Genomic DNA, 23,972 nt, shown 5'->3' on the forward strand with positions numbered 1-23,972 from the left:
ACTTGACAGTGACGCGGTCTCCAACACGCGGATCCCTCGTTCGGTGTTTGAATTGATCCCCCGATGAGGCTATCTCTATAGGCTTGCTTCCATAAAGGACGGGTCCTGGATATCACGGCATATTTCACTGCGCTTTTTGGTTTGTACATGATACCACATTATCACTGTTTGGCGACGGCGCTTGGCGTACTGGATGCGGCGAGCGAAAGATACAGAAAGCAAGGGTTGTGAACTGAACCGACTCGAGGGAAAATCCACCTTGCATGACATGGCACTGCATGAGATGGCTACGGCAGGAATGGTTTTGAAATTTACTCTACGACATTCTTCAATTCTGGAGCTGGGAAATGGTGGGTGGAATATTCGAAAAGCATCTGAACAATTTTCGTGGTAGTTGATATCGGATCCTGCAGCCGGATCTTGTGGTGAGAGCAGATTTTGAGATCCGAGAAATTTTCAAGGGAGCACCTCGTTTTGCTTCGTCTTTTGAGGAACAAGCGGAAAGAGACAGACAAGCCAATGAACGAAGAAGTATTTGTTCTGAAAGTACACATTACTATCTGCCAACGAATATCTGGATTTTCCTCAAGGGAGGACCATTCCAGCGCTCCACCTAAAGTACGAGCTGTGAGGCGAAAGCGAAGGAGGGGTTGCAGAAAAACGTGGCAAGGAAGATCTTCAGCCGCCCTTCCATCAACATGATTCTCCAATGAGACTGGCCATGAGCCGTTCTTCGATCACCGATTGAGTTGTGGGAGACCAGGACGTGGAATGGTTTCGATTCGTGGAATATTCAAGATTACGTAGTAGATGAGCTGAAGGGATTGGCGGGAGAAAGAGAGAGCTGTACCAGTATGCTATGTATAACATCAACGGACATGGAGACTCTTCCGTTTTCAAGGTGTTTATGGGTTCTTATTGGTGGGATAACCGCGTGCTTTGGGAGCTGATCAGCCCCGTACAGATGCCGAATAACTATCACTGAGGGGTGGTGGAAAACAAAAAAAGTCTAAGGTATTTTTACCTTGCCGAAGACTTCCACCTCAGCACCCAAGTACTTGGCCTCCTATGTATGCGGTCCTGAGGGTTTTGAGGGGTCTGTTTTCGCATCGGTAATCGTATAGGAGAGGAGGCGAGAGAGGTGCGACCACCTTGGGTCTGACGCAGGGGGTGACTAGTTTGTTGTCGACAAGGTGTACGCATGCGACAGAAATGCCACCAGGAGGTACATCCCATGCTTACCTAATTATAGATGTCTCCTGAACGGGGGCCGGAGCACGATAGATAAGAAGAGTAGTCGGTCCATTCAGTGGGAGGACGAGATCGTTTGATGGTAGTGGTGGCGATAAAAGCGGCGAGGAACTTGGATGTTGGAATTGACATCACCGCCCTCCTTTTCCCAGGCTGCCAACGACATCGGGCCAGGATCAACGAGGCTAAAACCAATTTCCTACCTTCCTTCAAACCCATAGGCTGCATTCGAGTAATTCTAGCGTGCTTCAGGCCCTTGTTGATTGGATGTTGGTCCCACGGGATTGGGAGCTGGGGATCCGCTGTACCGCATCGCTGGAACCGGACGTGAATTAGGGTCCTGAAGACATTTGATTATTGGCTTCCAAATGGCTCGGTAGGGGTGGAGTCGGAGCGCACTCGGCGCTTTCTCGAACATGCGCAGCCAGTTGTTTGAGATGACGGACAGGGGGTTTGAGACCGGTCAGGAAGAGAGAGGTGATGATTGGCCAAGAGGGGAGAACGAAGAGGGTTATTTTTGGTAGACTGCCAAAGGATCTCTGGCCAATAGGAGAGGAATTTTCGGTGGAGTTTTGGCTGGAGAAGGGGGCGGGCGCTTAAATCTTGCTTCGCTCGACGTCGTATGTTTTGCCTTGGACAACCGGCAGTACAAAGGCTAGAACGGATGCGACTGAAAAAAGCGGTATTGTGATTGAAATGATGGGATATCTGCGCTTCGCCCTTTCGTCGGAGATCGACAATTTGTCTCTGTAAGTTTTGGATCAACTTTCTCCCTTGCGGGATCCTATTGATGAGACCTGATGCCAGGGTGTAAAGCTGCCGCAGAACCAAGTTTCGGCCTGACTAGGGAAAGCGGTATCCACGACCTTGGTCCATATCGAATCCGGCCAGGTACGTACTCCGGCCCCTGAAACAGGACGGAGTAACGGAATTTGGTTCTCGACACCCTCTAGTTGGCATGGAGCTGACGCGACATGGTGATGGCCAAGTAACATGTGATCCCTTCAACATTCCCAGTCTGCAAAGGACGCAAGGTACAGTCCAAGTTCGTGCAATCGCCTTGAATTGGCTGTGTTTTCGAAGAGACCCCTGCTCCAGGCTCTCAATGGCGTGCTTAAAGCGCGCTTATCCACAAAGAATTCTGCGGAGTGCCTGTTTATTGACCTCTGAGGTGTCTGGATGGCAGAGCTAGGCTATGCTGGCATGTTCGGATCTATGAAGCAGCTTCCTCCCTGGCCCAAGAGGTACGTACTCCAATGTTGAATGTGAGCCAAAGGCTAGCGGAAAACATCGGGTCAACCTTCACAACACCACATCCGGGTTCCCACTGTGATCGGTATCAAAATTGTGACTGGTGACAATGGCTTGCACGAGCGCACACGTCCGCTGTATGTGGTCCATTTTCCTTGAATTTGCGATGGGTCTTGAGAAGGTAACAAGCAACTTGAGTGCGTTGAGCGGATCCATTCGGTGCCGCGAGCTTGAGAATGGCACTTGCTATCTGCAGGAGGAGATGCGATTGCATAGCAGTGACTTGATCACGCCATCAGGCAAGACTGGATTTCAACGATTTGATTCGTTACCGTTCAGATTTCGATCTTCGATTCCCCCCAGCTAGACACCAAGTCACGAATGCGCGTATAGAGAAGATGCCCGAGGTTACGACAAAACTCAGATTTGTACTACTTCTCCAAAAAAGGAGTCTTGAGAAGATAAATTGCCAGAATCTCCACATGTGTCGTAGACATGGGTCCGTAGGAACATCTCGTTCAATCTGACAAGATGGGGGGTCAGAAATGTCGTGTTGCTGAGCACCAGACTCCATGCCCACATTTCAAGGAGTATATCCATGCGATCGATGACGGCGACAGAACCGCTTCATGTTGTGAAGCAGTATGTCCCTTTGTCGAATCTGAATCCAAACGAAGGTGATATAACTATTTTCGGTGCTCATGCCTTCGGGTTTGGCAAAGTATGCGTATTTCTGTCGTGCCGGTAGTGTCATGGAGTTTCTGATCACCTTAGGAATATTATGAGCCCATATGAGGAGGCCTGGTTGACAAAGTTGAGATAGCAAGGTGTTGACGCTCGAGCAAGCTATGTCCTGAACCAAGACAAGCTGAGAGAATGAGCGTAATTGATTTAGTCATGGAGACTGTACGACTTACAGATGCCTTCACAGCTGAGTGGCAGGACCCGTGCGGGATCTGCTCCATATGGTCGACCTCTTCCGCAAGGAAATGAAAAGGCTCCTGATGGGAATTGCCCACCGCATGGGGGCTTGCAATTTGGTTGATCTTGCATTGATACACCCACGTCTGTTCACGACTCTCGTCCTGACTCAGCCTGGTACGCTCATGATCCAGGGAAATCGACCAGCCCCCCTCAAATATCGGCTAGACGTTGCGATCGATGGCCCAGTCGTGAGGGGACGATGCGAGAAACCCCTGTTTTTCAAAAGGTATGACGCGAGAGTTGATGATCGTGACGTCGTCCATGGCTTCGCAACTTACCGACTCAGTGGTATCCAGAAACAACAACCAACGGCGAACAGAGAGTGACTCTGACCAAACCTCACAACCAGGAGGTAATGCCCTTCCTCCGTCCAAATCTTCCAACAGAAAGCTATCCCAATCCTGACGAAAGACCCGATCGAAAAATCGGCCCTGATGTGGACCCATTCGCAACTCAGGTCTCTCGCCATTCTACTGTCCAGCCTCTGTGATGGCTTTCCACAACCTACCGCATTTGAGGCCCATTGTATTGTTCGTTTTCGGTGCTCTTAATATCAAGCAGGATGTCGAGGGCAAATTGACGGCAACAGAAGCTGGGATTGGAGGTTTACGTGGCGTCGCAAATGGTAGAGTCAAGCAGGTCCAGCTGAAGGCTAGACATCTTCTGCCTTTCAAGATAATGGAGCAGGCTACTGAAGTAGCCAGCGAGTGGATTATTCAGCAGGACTGGGAAGTGCTGCTGAAAGGGCCATGTATTCAAGTCGGGAGATCCCTGGTGTACTCTCGCCTCTCTATGCGAAGTCCTCAGCTTATGTACCGTCGGAACCGGATAAACGGGGTTTCCGGTGGCTTGGCGGAGCACTCTTATCGTTATCGAGCCGCCACTAACAGGAGGAAAAATGCAACATCAGCCTCCAGGTCATCAACAAGCTCTTGGGCACATGCATTTCCCAGCCGCAATCCTCCGTTTGATTACATTGCGAGTGTTGCCCCAGCCTTGAACGAATATCTGTCCCGACCTCGCTTTTGGCCTTTCTTTTAACGTTGAAGGACTCAAAGTTGCACGAAGCGACCGAAAAGCGTCCGCAATCGACATCATTACGACTACTGGTGTCATTCGCCGATTGCAAATTTACCCTTCCAGCGATCTGGCATTGTTGAATCACTAGCCAAGTGGAACCCTCTTTTTCCTGGACTTCAGACTATCGAGTACGAAATCTCGTGTAGCAATCCTAACCAAGATGCCTTCCGTCTCATTTGCGACTTTCCTCATTATCTGCCGTAAGAAGAGCCCAACTTTTCATGGGCAATGGGACTAACATGAAACTTCCTCCAAGCTGTCTCCTTTTTCCTGGGCATTCTCTTCTCCTTATTCCCCTACGACTACCCTCTCTTGTGGTCGTCGCTCCCAACCCCGTCGTCCCATTTCGACGCGATTGAGACGCATTTGAAACTGTTGCACAATGCGCCGAACCTGATCCAACGGATTCTCCACATCATGCTTAGCATGGGCATTCTCGGCTTGCTTATCAAGCTGTACAAACCTAGCGAGTCAAACATGCTCTTCGACGGCGGTAGTCTGGTGCTCTACATGGTTGCTGTGATTGTCTACATTGCCAACATCGTCAAAGGCTTGCGGATTGTTAGCGAAGGAACGTACGGATTGATCAACATGCACGAGTTGACGCAGGATCAACGTGATAATGTCGATGCCTCGGGCTACGACGTTGATACCGGAGATAGTGTGCTCGGTCGTGAGGATAACTTGAAGGTTTTAGCCGCCAGCAACACCATCCTGGCTTTGGTCCTGGTGGGGGTCTTGGTGTTGCAGGTCGGCCAATGGTATGCGGAGCGCACTGACGAACGTGTCCTGAGGGAATTCGAGGCCAAGGAGAAAGCAGAGCGCGAGAAGGAGAGCGAAGGTCCCAATCCCGGCGTAAAGAGACAGAGCAGTGGCAGAGAAAGCAAGAAGGCGAAATGAACAAATGGGATGTACGCTGCTTGGTGACATCTGTGCATCGGAATGTTGTTCATCCTTATCTCACGACAACGGTATGACATTTTACGCCGTCTAGGATACTGTGTGCAGGTTCCAAAAGTTCAGTAGAAGTGATATGAGACGCTGCATTCCATGAGAGCAGTGTTGCATGACGATAATGTACGTTGATCATAAAATAACCATACTTATCGTTGTGTTGTCTTCAGGCTGATTCCACTGAACTGTTCCGGCTCGGAAGGACGTTCTGCTTCAATCAAGCAATCGTACTTTTCAAGGGTGCCCAAAGGAGCTCGGAGAGACATGTATTCCTGCCCTGAATACTCCATCATTCCACTGCTTCCAACAGACCTCTCTCAAAACTCAAAGCTCCCACGACAACCAGGATATGCATAATCTGATGGCTGCTCCCCCAGATGTCAAAGGTCCGTGTGAACCATCTCCAGTATTCGAGCTGCAGAAATGGTTGCTCTAGTGAAATTCAAAACCCCAAGACCAAGGAAGTGGTCAAGCCACGTGTGTCGATTAACTTCGTCATAGCCGTAGTTGAAGAGGCCACGGATAACGGGAAAATATTGACGTGTCCTGAGAGTAAGCAGTTCACCACTCCCAGGTAGCAGAGGATGACAGCAGCAATATCTGCCACGTGTATCGACGACATTCTGGGCCGGACGGACACACCAAAATAATAAAGAGACGATGCGAAAGTAAAAGCAAGGGATACCACCCAAACGAACGCGCGGTTCGGGTTGATTTTCACTCATCACGAGGATTGATCATGTCGGATGACGAATTTAATTTGATCCGATTGAGACAACACTTTATATCCAGCCTCGGCCATGAGTACAGAAAGCACTTCGATCACTTTGGCCAGCATATTAGTACTTTTGGGTTTTTGGCAGAAGCCAACAAGCCAATCAAGCCATGATATCCTTCAATTGAATGGCAAGAAGTGAACATGCAAATGATCTCGGAGGAAATGTGAGAATCCATTTTCCAAGCACATTTGCCGAAAATTTCGGTCATCTGGTGATACTCCACATTCGCAAGTTGTCTCCTATGACGGCCTAAGAGTTTCCCCAGATTTTTGATGTCTCACCTGGAGAAGAATCATGAGACCCGGCATGTACTCTACATGTCGGACAACGAGTCGAGGAGGAGAAAGTCGGAAGGAGATGTCCAAGCCTCCTGGGGAAGGCGAAAACCGTACGAATTGTGATTGGCTGAACCAGACCTCAAGGGGCAGGCGAACCTCAAAAGCAAATTCGGCAGCCTTTTCTCCGCCCGAAGCCGCCTCGATTTTTAAGTATCTCCTTCTCCTTGTACGGGGGAGTCCTTTCACACCACAAGGACGCTTTGTTTTTATTGTTACTCCAGATGCCTTCCATGACGAATTCCAAACCCGTGGCGGAGTTGCCGCGGTTTCTACAGCCTCGTTTGAGCTGGACCGCCGCTTCCTTCGTCCAGACTGCTCCGCAGGCAGTGCCTATAGGACCTTCGATCAAAAACAACTCGATCATACCACCATTCAAGGGCGTATCAAAGCCTAGATCGATCCATACAAAGGCTTTCAAGAGTTTGATTGTCTCCAAAACTGCCTCTACAGGCTCCTCCAGACGACCTCGAACCTACGTTTCACCTCTCTCCCCGGACTCAACTCCGATCCGCCACAATGGGGTCTATGTTGCTGTTTTCTATCCGGCCCGTAAAGCTTTCTCCACGACTGCGGTGCAGAAGAAAGAACATCACTTTGACACCTTGAAGTTTGTTCAGAGATTAAAAGGGGAAGGATTCAGTGAAGAACAGGCTGTTGCTATGATGCGTGTACTGAACGACGTGATAGAAGAGTCAATCCAGAACCTCACGCGCACCATGGTTTTGAAGGAGGATGCTGAACGAAGTACATATACTCAAAAAGTCGACTTTGCCAAGTTGAGGAGCGAGTTGGCCAATGCCGACAGCACGGAAGCACAGTTAACTCGATCCAGTCATGACCGATTATCCAGCGATCTAGCCAAGTTGAATGCAAGATTACGAGATGAAATTGGCCGAACACAAGCTAGTGTGCGTTTGGATCTGAACCTTGAAAAGGGCCGGATAAGAGAAGAAGCAAACGGACAGGAGATGAGGATCAAGGAAACCGAAGCGAGAATCGAGCAAGAGGTGGCCGGACTGAGAGAGCGTGTCGAGGCAGTCAAGTTCTCGACCTTGCAATGGCTGATGTAAGTATTTGGGTCCACATTCAAGACGCTGGGGAAAGGTTCTAACTGATATGACAGGGGTGTGTGTACCGGTACAGCAGCACTAATTCTAGGTGCCTGGCGTTTGTTGATGTGAGAATTACCTCTCCCTGGATCCACCTTGAGACGAGTATATTCTCAACTATAGTGCCTACGGAGCATCTTTACGCCGGATGACAAGGCACCTATCCGTGTTTTCGACCGGCTGCCGTTTTATACAAAGTCGTTGCATCGACGGACTTTGATAGGGCCATGTACGGAACTCAGAACTGCAAAAGAGGTCAAGTCATAACCTTCCATACCCGAACATCCCTTAACCTCGGGTGTGTTGCTGGTCGTTCGGACAGAAGAACCTATCTTGACAGTCTCCGTTAATCTGCAGCCATCAGCAGTTCAAATCGTCTCCAGATCGGAGGTACGAGGCATGAGGTATCAAATACTCAAACAACAGACAACACCCCTCGACGCTGGTCTTCAAAACCAGCGCGAAAGAACGAACATCGACACTGCTCATTTGCCTACCAGAAACTGTCGAGATGTCAGAAAGTACCATGACAGGAAAGTCATAGGTCTACATGACACCCTCATACATACACTAACCCACTCAAACACAAATATTCCTTCCACCCCTTTCCCAGGCCCTCTTCTGGTCCAAGTCTATGTGGCAGCACTCAATCCCGTGGATATTCAACCTACGAACGTCCCACTTAATTCATTGCCCTATCTCAACGGCCTCAGAATCCCCGGTCGAGATTTCTCCGGCACGGTGTTGGCGACAGGGCAAGGCCCTGAATTCGAGAAGGACGACGAGATATTTGGCATTATCATAGCTCTGAATGGGACTGGATCCTTCACCGAAGTTGTTCATGTCGATACCAAAACCTCCTTGCATCATTAAAACGCCTGAGCATCTATCCTGGACACAGACTACCAGTCTGCCGCTTTTTTATCTCACGCGGGAATGTCATTGAAAATGCGAGCTATTCATGAAGTCCTCCACCATCGACAGAGAACATGTCGGTTGTCCTTGGAGGTCCTTCCGCAACGGGAATTTGTACCATCCAGATCGAAAAGTCACTGGGACAGTATTGTCAAGCTGCAACAACCGCAATGCTGAGTTTGTAAAAGGCCTTGGTGCGTCGGAAATCGCGGACTACATTCATGGCCTATAGCTGTGGTCGACGCTATGAGAAATTCTCTCCGCATGCTATCGCAGAGTGCGTTGGTGGCACGGAGTGTATCGGTCTCGCTTCTCAGTATGTGACTATCGTTGGGGACAAGACTGCTCGACCAACAATGGGTGGAAGCGCCTCATACCTGACACATCCCCGAATGGTTCTAAAGATGGCTACCGGGACACCTCAGACTGGACAATTCGTAGGTGTCTCATCCCAGATGCAAAGAGGGACTGGTTAGAGGAAACTAAGAAGTTGGAACCAGCCCAAGATATCATCATCTACAGCGTTTTTGAGTTCGGAAGGGCCAAAAAGGCGAGAGGAAAAGTCGTCATGGAGATCAGACAACCATAAGGCCGTGAGTTAGGCGGATTGAGACAGGAGGTCGGAATTCACTTTTTGGACTAGGCTTTCGATACGAGGCCCAGCCTTGCTATTCAGTGGGTCTATTTTCCTATGGCTCTGGAATAGAGTTCATTTTACTTAGGATATATGTGGCAGCCTGGTTTCCAGATTATAGTTCATGCAAGACCTCACGGCAGTAAGAGAAGAGTATCTGAAATGACTCATGCCAGTGACAAGAACCATGATCAAAAGGTGTGTGTCGAGTACTGTATCATAGAGGGAGCCTGGGAAAGGGCTTGTTACTAAAATGGTCATGTGTTAATTTTTGGCCCTGGCACCCACCGCGCACATGCACATTCGCACGATCACTGTAAGGACAGTGTATCTTGCTCTCACGCATGATCAAGTGAAAGACTTGCGCGCTTGTCGCGTATATGAGCTCTCTGCCTTGATTTAGATATTCCCCATAACCCTTGGGTTTGGTATTGTTATAATACCTCATCGCGTACTTCTCAACCCAGCGTGCTCTTTTCGCATCCATTTACTGCATGCTCGCCATGAAGAAGTCCTTTATTGAAAGAATATTCCCACACCCTTCAGGGAGTCTTCCTCAGTATGAGCCCGAGTCAGCAGCGCCATCTCGATCTCCTCGATCTCCTCCCCGAATTGTCCTAAAAGATTCTGTCGCGTCCCCATCGGGTAGCCGTAACGCCTCTACCTCTCCTCGCCATTTCACTCCCTCTCTGAGTTCGCCACTAGTGCGATACGACGACCCCTTTCTCCAGGTGGAGCGAGCAGCAAAATCCCTCGAGCGGACATTCCAGAGCCTCCTCGACGCACAATCTGAAGGTCTGATTGAAGGCATTGGAGCAGAGCCCAATAACGATGCTTCGTCAGCGGGTAGTCCTACCCCTACACCCTCTGTCTCAACACCGCCTAGAAGGGAAAAAGAGCCCAGAGCTGTGCCGGTACGGCAGCCCCAAACCAAAAAGATATCGCTCCGAGGAGCTCGTCAGAGGATAGCAAAATCAATGCGGGAGCTTGCCGCGGTGAAGGACTGGGAATTAAGACTGATTGACAAAGAAGTTGTGGCCCGTCACAATGCGTTGAAGCATGCCTCTGATTTGGAAAGCCGGCGGAAGTTGCTGCAAGACGAGATAGAGAAAATCCAGGCCGAAACGGGAGCTACAAGTTTGCGGTCTGAGGTCCAACAGGTCGAACATGACATTCGGGAATTGGAGAACACATTGTTCGAGCTAAGGGCTCGACACCGACAGCTTCAAAACCAAGTCCGAGAGCTAGAGAGTTCGAAAGATTCCAAACTGAGCTCCTTCAAGGAATCCTTCATCTTGAATGAAAACCAGGTCAAGCGCTTTCTCCGCCAACCGCCAGTTCCGCAAAGTCTGAGTACAGCCCGAGATCCTGGCATGTACGCGCTGAAACCTGAGAGACGTAGCCTCCAAGGGGCTCAAGACCAGTGGACATCCGAGATCGAGATGCTGAATCTCCGAAAATCAGATGTTGAGAATGAGAAGCAAGCACTGGAGGTGGGCTCAAAGCTCTGGCGAGAAGCAGTACACCGTATCAGGGAATTCGAAAAGGAACTTCGAACTCAGACCAATAACTTATCTCAACCACAGCTCCATTCAACTACCGGCGGCGGCGATACTTTTGCTACAGGTCAGTCAACGACGGCGGCGGCAGCAGGAGATACCTCCTTGCAAGTGGTCTTGAACAAGTTATCAAGCTTGATCACTTCTCTTCAACAAGACCTCGCCTATGCGGAATCCAAGAATTGGAATCTCCTCATTTGCTCAATTGGAGCCGAATTGGCCGCGTTCGAGCAAGCTCGAGATCTGCTCCAAGAGACAGCCAACTGGCCCCATGGTACTTCAGTTCATGGTGGCAATGAGCAGAATCTTGTAGACGAAGACGACCAGATCACTCCCTACGAAGATCTGTTAAGCGGTGGTGTTATCCAGACCAATGGCGCCGGCTCACGGAGCCCAGGAGAGAGCAGCAATCACAGTCTGGAGGACACGCTGCGAGAATTTGAGAAACGAAAGGAGCAGAGCAGCGGTGCGGTCTACGAATCTTCACGGCCTGGCGCCACCGATTTTCTCGACGACGGTTTTGGACCTAGCACTGTCCCTGGACCAGTGTCCGCTTCGACAAATCCCCCCGATCCAACATCTGAGAGCGAGGACGACGACCCTGGTCCGGACTTCCTCCTTTCTCATACCTAAGTCTGTAACAACGGCCTTCGGAGGTCTTCATATTGTATAAGTAGATTTGAACATTACATGGTGTTCCGACGTCATCGGTCTAGCTGATGTGCATCTTTGAGAGCGACTCTATGACCTCTCAATTATCTAACAACGGAAGTACTACTCATGAACTAGATGCCTTCGATTCTCTCTCCTGTAACCTCTTCCTCATCTCGGTGCTACTGATCTTGCTCTCGAAGTTCTGCTTCTCCTTTTTCGGGCCATCACTGGTGTCCTCCCCATCCAAGACACCGACTTCGAAGATTTCGAGTTCCTTCCAGCCCTTTCCCTTCCGTTTGTCGTTCACTGCCTTTCCGCCCGCCCTTGTCTCCATTGAAATCACCAGTGCACTGATCTCCTCGTCCGTGATGGTGGGTCCAAACGGATCCGAAATCTGCGTGTAGTTGATACTGATTTCGTCCCCGTATGTCACCCGCACGACTTTCCCATTGGGGCCGGCCTTGTCAATGTACTCCGTGTTCGTGATCGAGGGCACATTCGGATGGAACACGAGTATTGATTCAATGAATTCGGCCGTACGCTGTTGACGATCTGACCAGGATTCAACAACGGTGCCGTACTTTTTGTTCACGAGCAGTGCGTCGCCTGTTATTCCAACTGTGATGAGACGCGGAGTTTTAGTGGGGAAGGCTAGATCTGCGGGCTCGGAGGCCAGAACCGTGGCTGTCAGGAGCAATTTATGTCCGATATGTAAATGATCGAATGTGCCCCCCACAGCGACCGACTTGTGGGTAGTTATGGGGCCGTCCTCGGATGAGAAAACCGGGGAGCCTTCTGAGTGAGTGATCGCAGGTCCGCTGGGCAGCCTTTGGACAGGAGGAGCAGACTTGCTCGTGGATTGCCAGGCCGTGACAAGGGATTTCAGAGATGCTTCTCCAGTCTCTCCTTCAACGGAGTAGAGCGTTTCATACGGTCTGGAAGAGAGGACAAAGGTCTGAAGGTCCACGATCGGACCTGATAGGATTTGCTTGCCCACCATAGTCTCTGGAAGCTCGCCCAGGCGGGCTTCGAGCATAAATATCCGCACATCGAGACCGCTAGGGAAGTCTAATTCGACGTTGTTCCGAGCGGCAACCCCGCAGATTAAGCTATAGGTTTCTTCCAGCAGCTTTTGAATCAGAGGAAATACAGCGCAACGTGAGATGTTCGGGGTAATTGGGTATGAAGGGGAGAGAACAACAGCCACGTCAAGCCGAGAGATGGCCTGGGTCTCCGGCCGGACTAGTTTGGGGAGGAGGGTTTCAAACGTTATCTTGTATGCTGATTTCAAGGAGGATGTGGTGGAGGGGAGGAGAAGGGCAGGAAGGAGGAGAAGAGAAAGCTGTTCTTGAGGCAGGGGGGCCATGGTACTGAAAGATTGATACAGATCAAGGATGGTTATGTTGCCAAAGCGGTCTCGCTGAGTCGACAACGGGAGCAACCGGTGGACAGAGTAATAGCGGTAGTATCGAACGAAAAACCCCGTCGTCCCTCGTCCTATTCTGATTAGCCCCTCGCCGCTTCGCTCACCCTCGGCTCACCTTCTACCTCCTGAGCACTCCCTGAAGTTATACGAAGATTAGCAGAGACAAAGAGGGGAACCCACGGAGAATAAGTTACAGCAGTGTCAAGCCAAATCCAGTGCGATCTGGTTACCACGGGCTTACAATACCCCAATACTTGCGCAGCAAACACTCGTGACGACGATCCCGCCGCTCGTCTAGGTATCAAACTCAAATTCAAGTCCACATCGAACGGGGAGATGAAAGAGCTCTGGGCGACACTGGGTGGAGAGGGTAATACTAAGAAGCTGAATTCGTTGGTCGATTTTCTGGACGGAAAGGATGAGCAATGGACTGAACAGCAGCCTAGACGGTTTTTGGACAAAAATAAAGGTCGAGGGAGGACGAAATAGTATTGTGTTGGATCGCAGAAGTGCTAACTCTCGTACGTCGCCGTGTGCAAGTCGAAAGACTCTGCTCCATTGTTCCTAGTAGTGCCAAAACGTTGTCTATGTAGATATCTATCCATTGTGAATTGTGATGATAGCATCCCTGTCCAAGGCTAGCATTCGCTCACCCTCTAGGATCAAACCGTATTGTGGTATTGCAGCAACAAACTGAAACCTTTGTCACGTAACAATCTGTGGGAATCAGAGAGTGGATGCATGGCTTTTCCCAATCCCCAGGCCTCGGTGGGCCCGATCCCGGCTCTGGTGTTGAGAGTCTGAAAGATTACGCAGTTGACCCAGAGCCTCACAAGTCACCGACACCAGGGCAGCGACTCCCACTATCCGTCAGGCTCATTAGGCCGATCCTTACATACTGTCCCGTTCCTCACATTACATATTTTTGGACTCTGGAAAGTTATTATGCCCTTCCATATTCCCCGCCATCAGCACAATCTCTCTGACTCCCAATTCCCTCACGACAATTACTACAGTGCCGCCAATGCCATTTACGCGGCGGGCCAGACTTTGAGCTCTGTTGGCGCCCCAAACACTCAGTGGAACGACCCGTCCTTGAACAACACGCCCACCACGGCTTCCGAGAATCGATCCTATCAGCCACAACCCAATACCAATGGCAATGGCACCGTAATCCCCTATCGCCCGGGTCCGACAGCATATAGTGGAGGCCGGCCTCCAACGTCTTCAGACCCGTCGAGTGGGCAATATCAACAGGGTCTAAGACGCTCTCTCACTGTTGGCCGCCAGACGGAGGAATTACATTTGAACCAGCAGGGCACGGCCATGAGCGACGTCCACCACTATGGTGCGCCGCCAGCCTACGGAGGGGAAGGACTGTCCATCAAAATTGACCCGTCGACCCCCCAGCATCCCAACTGCAACCCCATACCGAGCACTTTACAACCAGGCCTCGCGAATAGACCAGCTCCTCTAGGAGCCAACAATACTGCCCCAAATCTCCCTACACTACCTCAGATATCGACCCAATTACAGCAGCCACCTCCGTCTGCGAGGCCAATGGCGCTCAATCACACACACAATTACTCGAGATCAAGTCCTGGGGCAGTAGACCAGCCGAAATATAAACCTTTCTCCAACACTCCTGAACAGTCAAAATATGCCTCTCCTCCGACGGGATATATTCCCCAGACGCCACAAGGACCATCGTCCTATTCTCCCCTCGGTCTTGCAGATATCCGGCCTCGAGCAGACACGAATTTCTCAGACACACCCTTTAGTCCCGGCGTGGCACAAGAAAATGAGTTGGAACAATATCCTCGAAATAGCACTTATGTTGCGCCTTGGCCCATATATGCAGTGGACTGGTGCAAGTGGCCGCCGCGGTCAAACGGGGCCTCGACGGGGAAAGTTGCTATTGGCAGTTATCTGGAAGACAACCACAATTATGTGAGGATTGATCTGCACGATGGGAGTGGAACCATGACTGACACAGGACGCAGATTCAGATTTTGGACACGCAAAGGTCTCAAATAGACCCAGACAACCCTCATGGCGAGCGAGGCCTGGGGTTCGTTAAGACTGCAGAAGCCACTCACGCATACCCTGTTACGAGAATATTATGGGAGCCTCCTTCGTCAAATAAACAAACAACGGACCTATTAGCAACGTCCGGCGATCATCTACGATTATGGTCCCTACCAAATGACCAACATTCATATCAGTCCAACTCCATCAATCGATCAGCTAGCACGAAAACTCCTCCCCTACAAAAGCTCTCACCCCTGGCTCTTCTCTCGAATTCCAAATCCCCTGAACATACGGCTCCGATCACGTCGTTGGATTGGAATGTTGTCCAGCCTTCACTGATAATCACGTCATCAATTGACACAACATGTACAATTTGGGACATCCCAACGTTGACAGCCAAGACTCAACTCATCGCCCATGACAAAGAAGTTTACGATGTTCGATTCTGCGCAAACAGCGTCGATGTATTTGTCTCTTGTGGCGCGGATGGGAGTGTGAGGATGTTCGATCTCAGGAGTCTCGAACACAGCACGATCATTTACGAACCATCGGAAAAGCAACAGGAGAAAAATTGTAAGTTTTGCCCCCCCCCAATTTTGCATCTCTTTGGTCTGATATCTTAACCCTTGAACAGCACAAATCTCGGACCCCCTGTCCACATCGCCGACACGGTCATCCGGCTTAGGCATGAACACACTACCCTTCCCGCCTCCACTCCTCCGTATCGCCGCCTCTCCCCATGACGCACACCTTCTTGCGACCTTCTCCCAAGACTCGAGCATCATCCGTGTCCTGGATGTCCGACAACCAGGCCAAGCCCTACTTGAGCTCAAAGGCCACAGCGCGCCTATTAACTGCATTGACTGGAGCAGTACACAGCGTGGCGTCCTCGCCTCCGGAGCTGATGATTGTTGCGTCCTTTTGTGGGATCTGATAGGTTCTGCAAGCAGTATGCCTGGTGGTGTAGCGCCCGGCACTGATGCTGGTGGTACTGGCGGTGGAGGCCAAGACAGAGGCCCCTCCGCCGCCTGGGAGTGTAAGTTTGAAATCAGTAATTTAACTTGGGCCCCAACAATGGGTACACTGGGTGTTTGTGGCGGTAAAGGGTTTTGGGGCGTGCATTTATGAGACGAAAACCTCCAAGGAGATCTCAAAAGAATGCAACCTAGAAATGGACGAGCTAGTCGGCATGACTCTTTTTCTGCGTGTGGGCAACAGATGGGCAGGGCATGACGAGAACAGAAGACTTTTGACCTTTCGTATGAGTGGGTTGACCGGGGTTTGAGTGACGATGATGGCCCATCTGCGTCTCAATTTGTGCACTTGCATGTTGGACATGGTTCGTTCTACGATGTGATTCCATTCTATAATTAAATCATAGCGGTGGTAGTCCGCGACTTGAATGTGTTTGCATCTTTGAGTTGATGTCTCGTTGAGAATCCTCGGTACATGATATTGTGTTCTGCCCCTATTTTTGGTTTTTTCTTTTTTCCCTATTGCCCATTGAGACGAAGATCAATCCAGTCGGATCAGTAGATCTTACACCTTATTTCATTCTCCTCGGTTTTGTTAAAGCCGTAGCGGCCCATTTCTAGCATGCTCTTTCGTCTATAAGAGTCTAAGTGGATGTGCTGCCCCAAAAAGAGGAAGGGGGAGATCATGTGCTACAAAAATCTAGTCTCGCACGGGAAGCTGCCCACTCAAGGGGGCGCGTTTCATAGAGCAAAAAGGAAAGACGGATATCTTCAAACCAATTCTATTCTCTTCTTTTGAGATCAATTTGCCTTGACCTTTCCATTGGCAATGTACCCATTCCCCTCTTTGCCACTGCTAGATTGGGCATCGATCACTGTCGGTGCGGTGCAGAGGAAACACGTTCTCTCGACAACCTTGAGCACCTCGTCGAGGACGATGACCGGTGCGGAAATCCACAAGACAGTCGTCCATTCAGTGTAGTTCAGCGGTTCGATCGAGAACAGTGTTTGGAGGAATGGAGTGTACAAAATCGCAAAATGCAGTGCCATGGACAGGCAAATGGCGTAAATGAGCTTCATGTTCTTCCAGAGGGGCATCGTGAGGAGAGACTCGGAAGACGACAGAGCATTCATCGCGTTAAACATCTCAATTACGACCAGGATCGACAGGGACACGGTCGAAGCAGTACGTGTGGAGATCGAGCTGGGGGAGAAGATGGAGCAATCCACGTCGGCGAACAATGGGTCGTTTGCCGAGCATTTGTGGAAGCTGCGGAATTGGTGAAACGAGATCTGAGGGCCGGATGTGTAGAACATGAACCACCACACATACCCGAATACCGTGGCGGCACCCACGTAAGTGCCGATGACCATGTATCGGAAGAACAACCACCCACTGACAAGCGGTTCGTCACGCTTTCGGGGTGTGCGGCGCATAACATCGTGGTCGGCCGGGTTGAATGAGAGGGCGGTGGCTGGAAGACCGTCGGTGACCAGGTTCACCCAGAGGAGTTGCACTGGGATCAAAGCCTCTGGGAGACCGAGCGCGGCTGTCAAGAAAATGGATACTACTTCACCGATGTTGGACGAGATGAGATAGCGGATGAATTGCTGGGTGTTGCTGTAAATGGTGCGGCCTTCCTCGATGGCAATCTCAATCGTGGCGAAATTGTCATCGGCGAGAACCATGTCAGCAGCCAGTTTAGCAACGTCGGTGCCGGTACCCATCGCAACTCCAATGTCGGATTTCTTAAGGGCTGGGGCATCATTGACACCGTCACCAGTCATGGCAACGACTTCCCCAGCGGCCTGCAACAAATCAACAAGCTTAGATTTGTGGGTAGGCTCCACCCGAGAGAATAGGGATGCTGTCTTTGCTGCTTGCAATTTCTCACCCTCACTCAAAGATTCGAATTGTCGTCCGGTGTAACTCTTTCCCGTGAGATCTTCATCATGGCCAAAGACGCCAATTTGTTTGCAAATCGTCTCTGCAGTATTTTGATTGTCACCGGTAATGACAATGACCCTTATTCCCGCTTCTTTGCACTTTCTGATGGAGGCTGCCACTTCTGGACGCGGAGGGTCGAGCATACCAACCAAACCGATCAAAGTCATGTTTTGCTCGAGCTGAGCGTATTCTCTGGAGGTCTTGGCGCTCCAAAGCAACTCGTTGCCGCTGACATTTTCCACGGTTGCAAGGGCCAGAACACGCAGACCCTTTCGGCCATATTCAACAACTTCTTCGGCGATGAGGCCCAAATGTTTCTTCGTCACGGGAACTTTCTTCCCATTCGAACCAAGGACGACATGGGAACATCGTTCGATAATCGACTCTGGAGCACCTTTAACCAACAACTTTTGCTCTTCGCCCGTTCCAGCCAGAACCGACATGCTCTTTCGATCTCTCGAAAATTCGTACATTGCCTGCAAGGGGAGTTTGGTTTCGTAGTGTTTACTAGCAAAATGGACTCGGTCAGCGCCGGAAAGACCATTTCGGATGTTGTTTGTCGAGATATCGTCGGCTCCAATTTTCTCCACAAGAACGCGAAGTGCACCTTCGGTAGGCTCCCCGATACTGGAAAAAGTGTTGTTTTTGGGATCATAGGACAGGTGAGCCTCGTTGCAAAGAGCTAAAACCTCCGACATCTCTTTCAAGGTTCTAGAATCGACGGCAGGATTGTCGAGTTTCTTCCCGTTGTAAATGAGATCGCCAATAGGAGAAAAGGTGGTCCCTTTGACTTCAACTTCTTCCAAATCGGAGCCGGACTCATTGAGATACACAATTTTTCCGACACTCATTTGGTTCGTGGTCAAAGTACCCGTCTTATCAGAGCAGATAACGCTGCAGCTTCCGAGAGTCTCCACGGATGGCAGACTTCGGACGATAGCGTTCTTAGCTGCCATCTTTCTCGTCCCCAGAGCAAGGCATGTTGTAATGACCACGGCGAGACCTTCTGGAATGGCGGCCACTCCTAATGAGACCGCGATTTTCAAGTAGTAAATGGCACCTTTGGCCCAACTACCGCCATGGGATGGGTCGTTGAAATGCTGGATATTGATCAGCCAGACCAAAACGCAGACCACAGTGATGACTTTGGCCAGAGTGTCGCCAAAGTCGTTCAGCTTTTCCTTGAGAGGCGTGGCCTCAGAGATCTGCGAGGTAATACTCTCGTGAATATCGCCAATAGCCGTGGAACTTCCAGTAAGAACAACGATTGCTGCGGCATGTCCAGTGACCACGGTAGTGCCGGAGAAGAGCATGTTGATCTGGTCTTGTTTCACGGCTTGCGCATCTTTGATGGGCTTGCAATCTTTGTTCACGCTCTCGCTTTCGCCCGTCAGAATGGCTTGATCGACTGCAAAGCTATTGCTCTGAATTGAAAGTAATCGACAGTCCGCCGGGATACGATCTCCGATAGCAATTGTGACAATATCACCAGGAACCAGCTCTTCTGCCTTGACTTTTTGCATTTGCCCATCACGAACCACTTTGGCTTCATTTGCGGAGTATTCCTGCAAAGCCGCAATCGCCTTTTCTGCGCTGCTTTCCTGCGTGACGCCCACAATTGCGTTTAAGATGAGAATTGTCAAGATCTGTCCACGAGTCAGGCTCCCCCTTCCAGCGTGGGTGATGGACTATTCAACATACCACCACAGGATCCACAAATGCAGTCCAGTCATCAGATTCTTCAAATAAGGCCAGAACAAGCGATATCGCAGCGGAACCGAGAAGTATCAGGACGAGTTGATCTTTAAACTGTTCGAGAACCAATTGCCAGAGAGGGGTCGGGGGATCTTCTGGGAGCGCTGGGTTTGCGGTTAGTTGACGCCTTCGACCGGTGGGAATTTGGCCTTACCATTGCATCCATACCGCTTCCGAGCTTCTGCGACTTGCGCAGACGACAGACCGGCTGATTCAGTGACATTGAAATGTCTTAGAACCTCCGCAGTTGAGCGGACGTATGCTTGCTCCATAGCGAGGATCGCCGGTAACGGAAAACTTAAGATAATGGCTCGTAGGAGAAAAATGAACTGGGGCCGCAGCGAACCGTCCTGGAAGACTCCATACACCCCAGAGCCTCTAGGTTTATATGTCTCTAATGCCAGTATTCCAAAATTTCTACGTCAAAAGAGTGACTGGTATTGAAACGCCCCACGTGGAGAAGTGAACACGGTTGTAACTTTGCCTTCGAAAATTCCAGACGCAGACTCGGGATCACGGAGAGCGCAGCCAAGGACCAAAACGGCCAAATCCTTTCTGCAGGATGATGATGTGCAAAGCCACAAGTCACAGGGGGAAGGTCAGTTCACCATTTACTCTTCAGCTTCGATATCGATGTCAAGAGGTTGCTTCGCAGCAAAAAGTCCGATTATATCGGTACTGCAAGGGACAAGCATGCTCAGCACATCAGACTACAGAGAATGGAAGGGCCAAGCGAGAAAATGCCTAGAATCTTTCTCCTTCGAGACAAATATCATTGAACAAGACATCTGCGTTGGGAAGTGTAATTAGTGGAGTCTGGGACCAAGGAGGGCGGATAACGAAGGGTTTGCCTTGCGGCTTTTTGGTGTAGATGGGTATCTTTTGTCTCCCGCACCAAGCTTAACATGAACGAGAGTGACACTGGCGGACAGGAGGGATAAGCAGATCAGGTTACGAATTGGCTGAAGTACGCAGCCAGAGTTAGAAGGGACCAAAAGATGAGCAGTATCAGGTCGTCTGTGAAGCGCTGGTCGAACAAATTAGCTGTTAGAGATGATCGACCCGTTAAAGCTGCAGCCTCCCTCGCCTCTAGCCAGCCCCCCCAAATCCCCCTTCCCCATCCCATCACCGATCAGTGGCAGGCTGGCAAGCTGGCGACAAGTCAATTTTTGCCTGGCACTCCAAACTTCACGCCCAAACTCACACTCACACCTCACATTCGCACCTCACAACTCACTTACGCTGCGCCCAATTCTACTCATCCATTCATCCATCCGTCACCCGACTTTTCAACTTCTCTTGCAATTTCCATCCCCATTCTCCCAAAATCCAATCCTGTCTCTGTCATCCTAACACTCTTTCTCTCGTCCACCCTATCCGCGTTCCTCATCATGGCTACTGATGTAAGTGTTTCTCCCCACCTCGATGTCTGGGCCTCAGCTGGCCCTGTCCAACCTCAACCACACCAGTCCTCGTTGATAAGACATTCTGCTGACCTCAATGCGATTTCTAGCGCGAAAGGTATTCCTACGTTTCCGAAGCCTCAGTCCGTCTTTCCTCTGACCCGTGACCTAGTAAAACTTTCCTCGCGAGGCTCTGTGAGCAGGCCGAGCGCTATGATGAGATGGTCAACTATATGAAAGAGGTGGCCAATGTGCGCTGATATTCCTTCAAGTAGACATTCAGGATCACCAATCTGACATACTCCAGATGGGCGGAGAGCTGTCTGTCGACGAACGAAACCTCCTTTCGGTTGCCTACAAGAACGTGGTCGGGACCCGTCGTGCTTCCTGGCGTATCATCTCCTCGATCGAGCAGAAGGAGGAGTCCAAAGGCTCGGACAAACACGTCGCCACCATCCGTGAATACCGTCAGAAGATCGAGAGCGAACTCGAGAAAGTCTGCCAAGATGTCCTCGATGTCTTGGATCAAGCCCTCATCCCCAAAGCTGAGTCGGGAGAATCCAAGGTCTTTTATCACAAGATGTGTGTTAATCTTCACGTTACTGGGTCCCAGAAGGTTCTAACATGGTGGGCAGGAAGGGAGACTATCACCGATACCTTGCTGAGTTCGCGTCGGGAGAGAAGCGCAAGGTTGCTGCCACTGCCGCTCATGAGGCTTACAAGGTATAGCAGCCGCCCTCCACAAGCAGAGCACACGCCAGAGCATTAATACTGACCCTCCACATAGAATGCGACCGATGTTGCACAGACCGAACTCACCCCGACCCATCCTATCCGTCTCGGTCTTGCGCTCAACTTCAGCGTCTTTTACTACGAGATCCTCAACTCGCCCGACCGTGCTTGCCACCTTGCCAAGCAAGCCTTTGATGATGCCATCGCCGAGCTCGACTCGCTTTCTGAGGAATCCTACCGTGACAGCACCCTCATCATGCAGTTGCTCCGAGATAACTTGACCTTGTGGACATCGTCCGATGGAGCTGAAGGCGAGGCAGGCCCAGCTGGCGAGGCATCCAAAGAGGAGAAGCCTGCGGAGACTGCTGCAGCACCAGCGGAGCCGGAGAAGACAGAGGCTGCCCCTGCTTCCTAGAGAAATTCATTGGCCGACAGGCAGCTGTGCATTCACCCGCCTTTTGTCGATCTTGCTTATGATTCCCCCATGTTTTCTGGCAGGGTTATTGCTCAAATGGCAGTACTTGCACTGCTTGTCTTGTGAGCACGGATTCTAGGTATTGCACTGGAAGGCGCGTGTGAAGTGATTTGTTCAAGGGCCAGATAAAGGCAGAGAGAGAGAAACTATCCCCACCCCCAAGACCACGGCAACTTCCCCCCAACCATCCCCCTTCTATGTCGAATGCGATTCAACGCAAACACTGTTTTCCCTTTAGTCTCCTGCGATACCACATAGCTTTAGCTGTGGTGGACTGATGAGCGGAGTTAGCAAGCGTGCGGACGGTCCAAATCACACTTTGACACCTGGGGTTCTGTTTTTGACTCAGACCTTTTTTCCTTTTCGCTTGTAGATGATCCTCGCGTTCCGTTCTTCGACTCTTTTCGATGTATAAAAACGCCTGCATACTGCAGCCCTGCTCACGTGACACCAATCTGCCACCAAAACAAACATGGTCTCAAATATGATTTGCCCGCATCATCGCTCGAAGTTATGAACTCCACCAGTCCGCTTTCTCTTGACCATTCAAGTTCAGCCTGTCATAAAAGACAAAATTATATGCCTGCCATAATGTTTGGCTCAAATCTACCTGCACTTTCAGTGGTACGTGTAAAATTCTTCTCTAGGTGGCGTCATAGGTGCCAAATATACTAAGGCCATGAGGTATTCGTACGGGGTCGGGTCCAAGGCTCCTTAAGCATTCCCTCTCTTCTGTTGCTTCCACCGTGATCGCACTGCAGATATTCCTGCGATTGATACTTTTTGTCAAATGTTCAAAACACGTAGTGAGAATCCAGGCTTTCTTCGATACAAAGAGTTTTGCCCAATATCTAGCTTCAAACAGATTCCTGCTGGCCTTATACTGGTACCCTCTTTCCGCTTCGTATTCTCCTGACAACCATGTGTGTTACCGGGGTTTCCGGTCCTGTGTCTTCAACAAAACCTTCCTGCAGTGTTCGACCTATCCCACTTTCACGACTTGGCCCTCGAATCTTTAGTCCGCGGTGTTGCTTTTGGACTGGTGTACGCTCTGTGGCCGGCAAGACCACTGCAGCCGCCTGGCTCCTCTTCGTCTGATTTGAAAACTCCACGCGGGTCCATTGAAGGAAAACGCAGGCACGAATAAACCGGGAAGAGCAACGGCCTACACAGCTCACTAAGGTGGGTGACGCAGTGAATGACTGCGAAAGTCCTAAAGGGCAAATGAGAATGCACCCTGGCGCAAAAATTTGTTATGCTGGTGTGGGGAGTGAAGGCATGAAGCATTTATTTCCTAAGAATTTGCAATGCTAGAGCGTTATTTACGTTGCCTTGGATGGAACTGATTGTTGTTGTGTTCCAATTGTATACTTCGCTGCCTTGGTCGACGCAGCCGACACAACTCCATCCTCGAGTCATTCTCAATGTATACTATCCACCATATTGGCGGTCCCAAAAAGATTTCGGAAACGGGAGGTACTCACAAAGTCGGTGGAACCTGATTAGGTAGACAATGGCGAGTGTGAGATCAGAAAATGAGCCGCGTGTCATCACTCGCCAGTGACGCATTCAACGTCAAACAATCTGCGAGTACGTCGCAGAACTGGTACGATGCTTTGATTCCGGGACCCGAGCCTAGAACGGAGGTGGGGGGGGAGATGGTATGCGTCTTTTCCCAGTGGCTCAGGCCGCGTAATATTGCAGTTTCTATCTGCGATTT

At 50.4% G+C, this 23,972-nt stretch overlaps 7 protein-coding genes across 7 annotated transcripts; 5 read left to right on the forward strand and 2 right to left on the reverse strand.

The window, feature by feature from the left end:
• Positions 1-3,975: 3,975 nt before the first annotated feature.
• Positions 3,976-5,466, forward strand: Z518_02198 (uncharacterized protein; the record flags this gene model as incomplete). The annotated part of the gene is made up of 2 exons (XM_013419227.1): positions 3,976-4,237; positions 4,823-5,466. 2 exons carry the CDS (start codon positions 3,976-3,978, stop codon positions 5,464-5,466), a joined length of 906 nt encoding a protein of 301 aa, XP_013274681.1.
• A 1,401-nt stretch (positions 5,467-6,867) lies between these two features.
• Z518_02199 (uncharacterized protein) lies at positions 6,868-7,818 on the forward strand (the record flags this gene model as incomplete). The annotated part of the gene is made up of 2 exons (XM_013419228.1): positions 6,868-7,703; positions 7,761-7,818. 2 exons carry the CDS (start codon positions 6,868-6,870, stop codon positions 7,816-7,818), a joined length of 894 nt encoding a protein of 297 aa, XP_013274682.1.
• A 1,980-nt stretch (positions 7,819-9,798) lies between these two features.
• Positions 9,799-11,487, forward strand: Z518_02200 (uncharacterized protein; the record flags this gene model as incomplete). The annotated part of the gene is made up of 1 exon (XM_013419229.1): positions 9,799-11,487. The coding sequence occupies one exon, from the start codon at positions 9,799-9,801 to the stop codon at positions 11,485-11,487; it is 1,689 nt and encodes a 562-aa protein (XP_013274683.1).
• Positions 11,488-11,632: 145 nt separating this feature from the next.
• On the reverse strand, positions 11,633-12,874 carry Z518_02201 (uncharacterized protein; the record flags this gene model as incomplete). Its single annotated transcript, XM_013419230.1, has 1 exon — positions 11,633-12,874. The coding sequence occupies one exon, from the start codon at positions 12,872-12,874 to the stop codon at positions 11,633-11,635; it is 1,242 nt and encodes a 413-aa protein (XP_013274684.1).
• Positions 12,875-13,879: 1,005 nt separating this feature from the next.
• On the forward strand, positions 13,880-16,093 carry Z518_02202 (uncharacterized protein; the record flags this gene model as incomplete). Its single annotated transcript, XM_013419231.1, has 3 exons — positions 13,880-14,884; positions 14,938-15,538; positions 15,600-16,093. 3 exons carry the CDS (start codon positions 13,880-13,882, stop codon positions 16,091-16,093), a joined length of 2,100 nt encoding a protein of 699 aa, XP_013274685.1.
• A 647-nt stretch (positions 16,094-16,740) lies between these two features.
• Positions 16,741-19,914, reverse strand: Z518_02203 (calcium-translocating P-type ATPase, SERCA-type; the record flags this gene model as incomplete). The annotated part of the gene is made up of 3 exons (XM_013419232.1): positions 16,741-19,533; positions 19,589-19,746; positions 19,797-19,914. 3 exons carry the CDS (start codon positions 19,912-19,914, stop codon positions 16,741-16,743), a joined length of 3,069 nt encoding a protein of 1,022 aa, XP_013274686.1.
• Positions 19,915-21,033: 1,119 nt separating this feature from the next.
• On the forward strand, positions 21,034-22,192 carry Z518_02204 (uncharacterized protein; the record flags this gene model as incomplete). Its single annotated transcript, XM_013419233.1, has 6 exons — positions 21,034-21,045; positions 21,156-21,163; positions 21,218-21,296; positions 21,353-21,627; positions 21,681-21,768; positions 21,833-22,192. The coding sequence occupies 6 exons, from the start codon at positions 21,034-21,036 to the stop codon at positions 22,190-22,192; spliced, it is 822 nt and encodes a 273-aa protein (XP_013274687.1).
• Positions 22,193-23,972: the final 1,780 nt, after the last annotated feature.

The sequence above is a fragment of the Rhinocladiella mackenziei genome (assembly GCF_000835555.1).
Source record: "Rhinocladiella mackenziei CBS 650.93 unplaced genomic scaffold supercont1.2, whole genome shotgun sequence".
NCBI classification, from domain to species: Eukaryota; Fungi; Ascomycota; class Eurotiomycetes; order Chaetothyriales; family Herpotrichiellaceae; genus Rhinocladiella; species Rhinocladiella mackenziei.